The 10,850-nt window shown below is 37.6% G+C and overlaps 1 protein-coding gene across 3 annotated transcripts in view; it reads right to left on the bottom strand.

The window, feature by feature from the left end:
- Positions 1–3,561: 3,561 nt before the first annotated feature.
- IDE (insulin degrading enzyme) overlaps positions 3,562–10,850 on the bottom strand; it is a 76,015-nt gene continuing 68,726 nt past the window's right edge. For all 3 annotated transcript variants that reach the window (XM_075423473.1, XM_075423471.1, XM_075423472.1), the window contains exons 23-25: positions 9,194–9,266; positions 7,409–7,476; positions 3,562–6,207 (exon numbers count right to left, since the gene is read on the bottom strand). In XM_075423473.1, the coding sequence (XP_075279588.1) occupies positions 6,112–6,207; positions 7,409–7,476; positions 9,194–9,266 (237 nt within the window). In that variant the 3' untranslated portion in view covers positions 3,562–6,111. The remainder of the gene's footprint in view (positions 6,208–7,408; positions 7,477–9,193; positions 9,267–10,850) is intronic.

Raw genomic sequence — 10,850 nt, 5'->3', positions numbered from 1 at the left:
TTCAGCAGCAGTCCAGTGTGGCTCTCTGGGCTTAGACATACTGTAGATGCCATCTTTGGTGAATTTTATGGATAAAGCTTGCCACAATTAGAAGGTAAGTTCTAATGACAGAAAAAAAAGTCCTAGAACACGCATGCAGCCCACACCCGGTGCATGCCAGTGCTAAAGGGCTATCAGTGACACTTTTGGCTGATGTGACCATGGGAGTATTTCGTCACCTCAGCTTGGTCAAAGAGACACGACGCAATGCGAGATGAACAGCGGATGTCCCTGCCTTTGAAGACGACACGCAACTTATCAGAACTAAACAATCAGCTTGTGGAGATGCCAGATCCAGTCAAATGTACAGATTCCTGTGTTCCTAAAATATGTTTAATGGTGTGGAATTGTCCCAATTACCTTCTCTTCCCACAATTTTATCTGGAAATGAGTATTAATAAAACCTGTGAAGAGGAGAATTATCTGCATAGATTTTTTTTCAGATTCCTGAAGCTTCACCCTTAACAGGTACGTGCCAGTGAATGATACTGATATCTCAGAGTCGAAACAGAACTTCACTTGCAGTAAGTGGTCATAAGAAACACTTTTTCACCTGGTACTGCACAAGGCTTTGGATGCGCAAGTATTAGGAGGCTAAAGTTACTGTACTGACGAAAAGATAAAGTGGGGAAATGCTGAACTGTCTGACAGCTTTCTGACTCTGGAGCACTGATGCGCACTACTCTGCTGTGAACGTCCCTGGCTTTTACACACATGTGCAAACAATAATTTCGGTTGAAATCTGTCCTGCTACACTTCATTCCAAAGCAAGTTGGTATTTTTCAAACTTTCCAACTGAGCCACTTTTGAGCACTATTGCTGTGAAATGTTTACATTATTTCTGGTGTTTTAAGCCAGTTCCAGCGTTGCCCTATCAAGTACACCACTTCAGTACTATTCAGCAAATTTTTAAGACCCCTGTCCACTTAAAGGCATCACATACAAAATTTCAATCTTCAAAGCCCAGCCTCCGTTTTCACTGGCATTTGTACACACCCACATTTTCTACATTCGGTATCCCAGAATACCATTTTTGCACATGCTCTGAAATGACTCCACCTTAACCATGTAAAGTGCGTTAGTATTGATCTCCTACATCTCCCTGGAATTCACAAGCAGGTCGTCTTCTATCTTTCCCATCACAGGAGTTTATCCTTTATGACAGACTTCACATAAAACGCATGTTTTACTGTGCCACAACTCAGCAGTTAGCGCAAGTTACCAAAAAATCAACTTCATTTCCATCTTGTTAGAATTTTCTCTAGCCTATGTCTCCCACTTCCCAGAAGGTCATTAACGTCAGTTGGCGACCTCCTCATTGCATTCTGTTGAACCTGTTCTAATTTTGTAGAGCAAGCATTCAGCACCAGAACATGGGCAAGTACGAGCCCACGTGTACTGTGGGACACCCAGTTCTGCGTATGGGTGGAGGGGAGAGCTACAAGGGGGTCCTGAGTTCCAGCTGCCGCTCCTGTATAAAGTTTACCTATCTTTGGCAGTCACTAGGAAAGCGCCGCAATTCCTTGCTCCCATTCTTGAAAGCGAAGCCGAGCAGGCAGTGAAAAGCTGTAATGCAAATCTGGAGCAGAAGGAAGCATGTCTAATACACAGCTTGGTGGTGGAGAATCCTCAGAAAGATGTAGGATTTGAACTCAGGCGCCTCTCACTAGAGTTTCCCACTGGCTAAGCCTAGTTGCCTCCTCGCTCAGTGCCACAGCAGCGTGAAGTCCACTTGGAGCTGTGTGTCTTCCCTCATCAAGAGCGTATCTTCCCTCACCAACAGCCATGAAATTTAATTCAAAATGTTGCACTGCACCACTGAAGAGGAAGTCCTAAACGTTAACAGTGGCAAATGCTCAGCAGTGTGGTGTCTACATCCTTTAATGCTGCACTTCAGGTTAACAGCCTTGGGGTGGCTTAGAAATATTAAAAGGCCATACATATTTTCAATCTTAAATTCTGTTTAGATGCCTGCGTTCAAATAAGTTGGTTTAACTGTGACATTTCCCATTCTGCTGGGCCTTTGGCCTTACACACACTTTCTTCCTTTGAGCTGCAATTCAGACTTCACACACTACTAGCGTTATATTCCATGAAAAGCACATACTACAACTTACGAGCATATTCTTTGAATGGTAAATAGACTCTGAAATGTTTCAAATAAAGGCCTTTCAGCAGAACCTACACAGGCCAGGCTGCTTTTGAAATTATATGAAAGGTAAGAAAGGTACCCGAGTTTCTGATCTCTTCTGCTTTTACAACAGCACAGAGGTGCCTTGTATTATGCAGCACGCAGCAACAATATTAAAAATGGACTTGAAAACGGAGTATTTCAGCGCTGGATTTGAATATCAAATTAGGTATCAGCTCAAGGGAAGGACCCGGGTGTCACTGCAAATGACCATATCAGTTCAAAGGTCAGCTACTAAAATTAAAAAAAAAATAGAAAAAACATGAAGAAGGGTGTAGAAGATAACGATTTTTCACTTTACAGTGGACCTACAGCAAAAGCGTACGAACCAGTTAAATGGTAGAGAGAAGATAGACTAAAATTCTGCTGACCTTGGTGTTAAAACAAGAGCTAGAAAATAATAAATGAAGTTAAAAAGGTGTGTAATGTTTTCCCCACATATTGTGACTGCACTGTGGAACACATTATTGATAAGGGTTGCTCTTGTTCAAGCGCTTAGCAATATTCTGAAAATGCTCAAGCATTTTTTTATTGCTAACAGTAATAGTCAAAGTAAATTTGGATAGCTTAATTTTTTGCAAAAGACAGTAAAGCCAAAGAGTCAAGATTTACACCAATCCCTAACAACTGGGAGTGGAGAAAGAGAGCCCTGATCTTGGGGACAAATAATTTTCCAGGTGGGTTGCAGGCATTTTATTTCTCCACTGAGAGGACCAACCACTCTTCCCCAGTGCCAAGGACAAAAGCTGTCTCTCTTGCTGACTGTCAAGACACTACTTCAAGGAGCCCCATTAGAACAGCAAAAGTGCCTGCTGACTTGTATCTTTACGCTGTCAGAATTCAGAATAGACGCTATTTACCATTCTAACAATCCCACTTACTCCTAACCTTTCTAAATGTAATCTTCTGGTGTGCAAGAAACAAAAACGACCAGGGAAAAGTAACTCCTCAAAAGCAACACTGTAAAGCTGCACTAGGCACAATTCAGTCTGGCTGCAGTGATGCTCTGAATTTACAGACTGGGTAATTAAAATCCTGCCTTGTGCAAATATCTCTACCTTTATGTTATGAAGTCTTCACACATTCAAAGAGCAACAGAGGTGGATTTACTTAAGAGGTGTGGGATGCCACATGGGGAAGTCCTCTGCAACTTCCCCAGAAGTGACTGGGAACACTTCTCCAGCAATGCTATGCAGCCTGACTAGTCCAAGCAACTGTATCGCAGAAGAATCACACATTAACAGATAGTAAACAACACACACAGACTGATAGATGTAACATTTCCAGTATGCAAAAAAAATTAAAATGAAGCAAATTAAGAACTCCAAACATTAAATTCAGATTGTTTATTGTAAACAGAATAATTCTAGCACTCTGTCATACTGGCTGTGTCACATGCACCCAATTCCACATCAACTGCTTAAAATAGCACTTGCAAAAATTACAGTTCTGTAATAATAATTTATGGTTTCTTACATACACTAATTAACAAGCACTAAAATTGAATTACAGTGTATTCTAGGTAGTTTTTTATTGCTTGTAGACACTGCAGCTTTGGATCCATTAAAATGAACCCAATAGTATGCCTGAGTTTATCAAAATTTACTGCTATATCAAACTCAGAAACTGTAAAATGCTGGAGAACACTTCAAAGCAATTAAGAGTTGCTGGAAAACTACATGGGTTTCCACTTCCAGTCATGGAACTTTGAAATTCTACCTTTTTTCCTCTGGAAAACATGATTTGTGAGCTTGTGTTAAATACACTGCCATTCCAATTTATTTATATAATTTGTTAAAACTAGAGTTGATAGTACTTCCATGAATATATATGTATCAATTTATTTTTACACACAATAGAAGCCATTTCATTTACCGTAAGAGTGGTACGTTTAAATACTAAATCCCAAAATATATATTTTTATAATGTGTTGTCAAAATTTTAATATATATAATACAAATACTATTACTAAAGGAAAACTATAAACAAAAGCAAAATGGAAGAGGGTAAAAAGCCCATTTTATGAAGGACCCACAAAAAATGTGGTGAACAGAGACACCTTTACTGTTTCTGCTTATACTATGTTTAATTATTTTTCTCCTCAGCCTACAAAAACAAGCTAGTGGCCTTCCTTGGCAAGAGGTTACATCACAAACTATTATCAAATTTATTAAAAAAATGTTGAAACATGTATTGTTAACCTCTAAAACAACTCTTAAATACACTGTGTTCATTCAGTTAGAAGAGACTCTCAGATAAATACAGTTTAAGGCCCTTACTCTGTCAAGCATTCATTTAATTTTGCTTCAGAGCCAGCATGAGAACGAACATTGCTTCAATGACAAGAACAGCCCTATCAAATATACCAGGATTCTGATGTATGACAACATTCATGTCACATTAGTGCCTTAGTTTCAGGTTCTTTTAATAAGCAGCAAACTCTCAGTAACACTCCTGATGAGCAGATTTGATATCTTCAGTGCTTTGCATACTCTAACCTGTCTGAATAACTACAATCAATTTTATGCATTAAACAGGTAGGAGAGCTTTGTAAAATGCTCCCTTACCTTTGTCTATTTGGGGGCTGTCCCAAGCACAAGACCGCTCTGCAGAAGTCGGTAAACTTGGTGAAGATTAGACACCATATATTGTTTTACTAAATTATGGAATATATACACACATAGTATTTCAGCATGATTCTTGATCCTTCTGGGTTTTGTGCAGCCTTCTTAAAAAAAGTAGGAACAAACATTTTGTGATGTAACCTGCACCACACCCCGTGCTACAGCAGTACTGCACTGTCCCAAATGCCTTCCTGAAAGACAAGACGGATCCACACAGATGTATCAGAACAGTGACGTATCTGATTCATCACAGAGCCCATATCTGACATTCACCTGTTCTTGAGTCAAGAACTATCATGTGCTTAAAGTCATCTGCACCAGTAAGTACTTTGATGGGCTGAGACCTAACATAACAAATGAGGCAAAATAGACTTGAGTTCTCCATCAGTACATGTGCAACTGAAAACAAAAAATGACACCAAATAAAGTATTTCAGATACCAAATGGCAACAATTCATAGTAACACTGAAGAACTGAACAGGATGTGGACAGTATCGAGAGCTCAGGACAACACTTTTGTAACAAAATCTAGATGCACTATTGAAGTGTCTGCAGCATTTTACTAGTTTTAATATAAAATGTCCCCAAATTTGTATAGAAAGATTAAAATTATGCCCATATCTTCAATTATTCTCATTAAGACTCTTACTGCTGTGTTGTCAAATTTCCTTTTTTTTTTTTTCCTCCTCACTGGTCTTCATAAAACTTAAATAGAAAATATGTTGGTTGCATTAAGGATCAATTAAAAAAGTATCATTCAACATGTCACTTCAAAAAAAAGTGAAAGTCTCTATTTTTAAGAAAAATTGTTGACCCCATCCCAAAAAGGACCTGCTTTTCTCACCCCCTCCAGCCCCCAATAAGATAATTATTGGGATACTAAACAGTGTTTCTCAGGAGTAGTAAGGATATTTTAAGCAATTTTGTGTCCTCTGGAGGGTTATTTTATCAAAATGGAAATTTGAAGGGATATACTATTTTAAAAATATACTGCATCTACAAGTTTTTTATTGTTTCAGTTGATTTTGGTTTTCAACAGGTTGTCTGTAATATAAATGACACATGACCACAACTGATTTTTATATACTCTCTATCCCTAACACACAGCTAATGTCAAAAGAATCAAGAAGGAATTCGGGACTTTCATAACGGACAGAGCCATTTATCCTAATGATCTTTAATAATTTTGTGCATCATGAAGTCCCCTGAAACCATGTCAGTACTCATCATATGCATTTCTTCATCCATTGGGGATCTTCACAATTTTGCAGCCATGAAATTGATATGTGGTTTCACCAGTGGAAAGAGTGGCAAACTGCGCTTGAATTCTGTCATATTTTCAATCACACTTGGCTGCAAAGAAACGTACGCAAGAAAAAGTCTGCTCAATGTCTTTAATCAGAAAAGTGAGAAATTCCTCGCTTTCCATTTTAACTTTCTCTACAGCTACATATAAACACACCATTCTTGCTCTTTTCTATGGTATTAGTGATTCACATTTCATGATTACAGGATCCCCCCAGATATAGTGTTATTTCTTATGAAATAAATGGTTTCGTATTTAGTCTAGATAATTTAAAACAATAGCTATAATGCAGTAATTGCATTACTAATAATGGCAGGAACTTTAGTAAATGCAGAGCTTGTCTACTCATTTACAAATTCTACCTCTGAACATCCCACCTATACTTTGAATATCAGAGGTAAGATCATAAAAATAGCAATTCAATGAGTCATTTTTTTTAGTTGCAGCAACAAAGTAACTTTTTAATATTTCAGTCACACTGGCTAATATATCCACATATAATTTATAGAGATTTCCATCCATGGTGATTATTTCACCATGTACTGAATAAGAACACAGATTTACTACTGCACTGGGAAAAATTAGTTATCTATTGGGATGAACGCTACCATCCTTCTTCAAGAAAATACATTTAAGGTCCAGTAAGGGCCCAGTGCTACCATATCTAACCACACAGTGAAATCTGTGATACTTGTATGAACAGAATTTGTCAAATTGCTTCCGACACAGGTTACACATTGACAGGAATGTGCATTACTATTTTAGTCTTTAAGGTAATGATCAGATAGTTGGTTTTGGTGGTGGTGGTTTGGGACTGAATTTTGTTTGGTTTTTTTTGTTTTTTTTTTTTAAACAAAGGTGATAAATTTGTTGATGCACATGCATCTTTCTCTTGGCACTTGATACATCTGATCATATACAATCACCATTTTCAGACAATAATAATGTGCATTTTACTCCATATTGTAGACACTCAGCAGAGATAACTACTGCTGTTAGCTTTCATTTCAATGGAATAGAAGGAACAAAAGGTAACAGAGGACAGGCTGTTAAAAAGAAAGAAAAAAAATCAGGAAAAATCCCTGTTGTTATTGAGGACAAAATACATGTGAAAAAGAGCTGAAACATGAGCCCCACAACAGCTTGAATTTCCAGAAGTTTGTTATAAATATAAACTTGTATTTAATGGTACTAAACTTCCAGATTAAGAATACGGCCTGGAATTTTTTGTGTGTTGTTTCTTTTTACCTGTGGTAGTGGTGGTGCTGGTGCCAGGTTCACATCATTTTGGCATGGAAATTCTCCAACAACAGGGCCTATTTAACATCACCAGAATTAATTCAGGACCATAACTGAGGACCTTTTACATAATAAACTGTTTCCTCTTATAAGATATGTATCTATAGAAAGCACAGGTTATTAATTTTAAAGTGTCTCTAAATAAGATTTTCTGAACATTTTGTTTTATACGCCACGGTTGTCTTTAAAAATACAAAGAGCTTAATCCATGACTTGACTTGAGAACATGTGCTGGGGCAGTGGCTTTTATTCATTCTACCTACACATAAAGAGAATGTAGAAATAAAAATTGCTAATCTACCGATCAATGAATACTTCAAACCATTTTCCAGGACAAATTCTGAGAACAGTAGTAAATGCCAGTAGTAAATGCTAGTAAGTGTCAGTGGTTATGAGAACAGTAGTAAATGCCAGCAATACAACAACAGCTCATCTTTTAGTAAGGACATGCCTACAGAGGCGTGGGGGTTACTCCATGTACCAAAACTCTGGATAGCAATCCCAAGTCTCCCCTGCCCGCCCTACTCCAGTCCCCCCAAAACGTCTTCCTGCATCCAATCCACTTGTCTGCAAGAAATTCTAGTCTTAAAATTCCTTAAACGTCTCTTCCACCTCCATACTCAAATTTCAGCCCTAACCTTCACCCTGGGAGTTCAAGAGCTTCCCCCTCCTAAAATCCCAGATCTCTATTCTACTGCTTCCATTTCTTTTCCACTCTCAGAGAAAATGGTGTGTGTGTCTGTCTGCAGGAGGAATGGTGCTCTCTGGGAAGCTTTTTAACCTTCCTCCTTGGTGTTACTTGCTAGAGGACGGGCACCTGCACTTGGAAGAATGCTCATTTAGACTCACAGGAGATGCATTAAAGTCCCAGTATCTCCTTCATGGCAGAAAAGAGGCCACATGCCACATTAAATGTTTTAGACTGGGGAGTATGTGGAGAGAATACCTTGCTATAATCTCTTTAAGAGTAACCGCTTGTTACATTGTCTCCCATGCTCACCCTTATCTTGGGAAAACACCACTCCAAGCAAACAACAAACCATTCTGGCATTGTAGGTACTACAACACAAGCCTTTAGTATTCTTGATTCTGCAACCTGTTACACATTGGAATTTAAGTCCAGCATAAAGTGGTGAAAAATGCACACAAAACAACACAGAAGTTTTTCCTCTCAGCTTCTTCATATTAACCAGAAATAATTTTAACCTTTACCTTCTTGAATTCTAAAATAGAACAACACAGTTTAAAATGTACAGCTAATCCAGATTATTTGAAAATAAAACCTACATCAACTTTGACTTTCTCAAGCTTAAACATAATGTTTGACATTCCCAGAGGGTTGTGGGGTTTTGTGGGGTTTGTTTTGTTCCCCTCCCCCCCCCCCCCGCATTGTATTGATAACTGCAAATCCCAATGTTTTTTTCCCTGTAGGACTATTACAGTTTTGTTTTAAAATCTCCTGCTGAAGAAAGACGTGCTATTTTAAGATATATTATTTTAATATCAATATACTTCAGAATGGCTGAAAAACTTGGCCACAAACATAAATCAGAAAATTTGAAGCACTCATGTGAAGAAAACCTATAAAAAGAAATATTTTTTCCTCTGTAAGTTATATAATCTCCAGAGCTGAGTTTTACTTATAGTGTACTTGTATCATGTAACACGGCTGTCTTAAACTATGACTTGCTTGAACATGAATTGATTAAATACTATATTCAGCGCAATACTTACAGGAATCCATTTCCCTTGCAAGGACGTGTACTGATACCTTGTGCCTTCTGGGAGCATCTACTGCCAACAGCACCTACAGTAAAAACCATCGAGTCCTTCAGGTGTCGGAACTGTCTCTCAGATATTATATTTATAAAACAGTAAAAGAATGAAAGCATTTAAATTTTAATTTAAGCTTTAAAATGAGGGATGAATTTTGGGATGTCCCTTCAAGTATTATTAAAAGTCATCCGTACAGTACTTTGAATTATTTTACAATCAAGTTAAGAAATTCACGTACTGTTTGGGACTCGGAAAAACTGGCAGTAATAGGAATTCACCCATTAACTTTCATAGTATCAGGAATGCAACCTAAAATCTCTGCAGAATTCTCAATCACTGGCAACCTTCTGGAAGCACATCACCCTGAACAGAATTATTCAACTCCGCTGGACTAGCCCACCAGTCTAGCCAGTTATTTCTGCTCTGGCATACTGGATAATCATGTACTGAGTGTTAGTGCAAGCAAAACAGTATAGACTCCTACAAAAACAGCATGTGGATACTTGTTTGAGTTATCATTATTATACAGTAGCTACTGAAATTCCATTTACTAAGCTTGTATTTGCTGCAAATCTTCACTCATGCTATCACACTATTAAAAAAACCCAAAACAAACCAAAGATGTTAGTGCTCCTTGTGCCATGTACATAATAACCAGTTTTAAGCATTATTAAATCTCCTAAAAATAGATGGTTGTGTAAAAATGACCTTCAATGGTGAAAAGGGTAAGACAGAGTACAAAAGAGAAACCATTTTGAAAGACATTAGCCCCCCTCAAAAGACAACATATGAACACACAGATATACACATACCCATGCTTCTTCATGGGCAGAAATTTTTCTATCCAATAATGAGTTCCAAAGACGTAAGTCTACATTATTTTTCAAAGTATTCCCTGAGCTATTAGCTGCTCCGTAAGTAATAAAATCATATGTACACTTTGCAACCTAGTGACTTATCATTGCCTATGAAATCTGTTACAAAATAAAAAGAATGAGGCCAAATTTATTTGGGGGGGGGAGGAGGACAGGGTGGGGTGATGGGACAGGACCCTAGTATTTTAATTGCTTAGATATCTATCTAGTAACTTCATGTCGAGTTACAATATACAATTATTGCATCATTGTGCTGCTCCTTTGTCCTGCCTAACTTTGAGATGAAGAAAAAAAAGTGTCTTGATTTACAGTGAACAAAGCTTTAGAAGTATCTGTTTCATTCACAGTTCATGCACACAAAATCATTTCCTGGTTGAAGAACAGAAAAGAAATAAAAGAACAAATTTGCAATTTTGGCCAGACTTGGTCATAGAGCAGCACATTTTTTATTCAGAAAGAAAGGATAAATGAGACAAGAGGAGAATAAGAGCTGGTAACGGGGAAAAAAAAAAAAAAAAACCAAAACCAAAAAAACCCACCCCCGCAACAAAACCCGATCCTTGTCCACAACTTTTACAGTATGCTAGTTGCTATTAAACTAAGTAACTTTCAGGAAACAAAATTATTATTAAGGTATCTGCATCAATCATATAATTTACCTAAACCAGGCACAACTATACCCTTTCATAGTTCATATAATTAACATCCAGTTATATCTAAATCTCTTTCCAAGCAACATT

The sequence above is a fragment of the Opisthocomus hoazin genome, chromosome 6 (assembly GCF_030867145.1).
Source record: "Opisthocomus hoazin isolate bOpiHoa1 chromosome 6, bOpiHoa1.hap1, whole genome shotgun sequence".
Taxonomy (NCBI): Eukaryota; Metazoa; Chordata; class Aves; order Opisthocomiformes; family Opisthocomidae; genus Opisthocomus; species Opisthocomus hoazin.
Note: the sequence above shows the minus strand (reverse complement) of the source record. Positions and strands in the feature narration are given on the sequence as shown.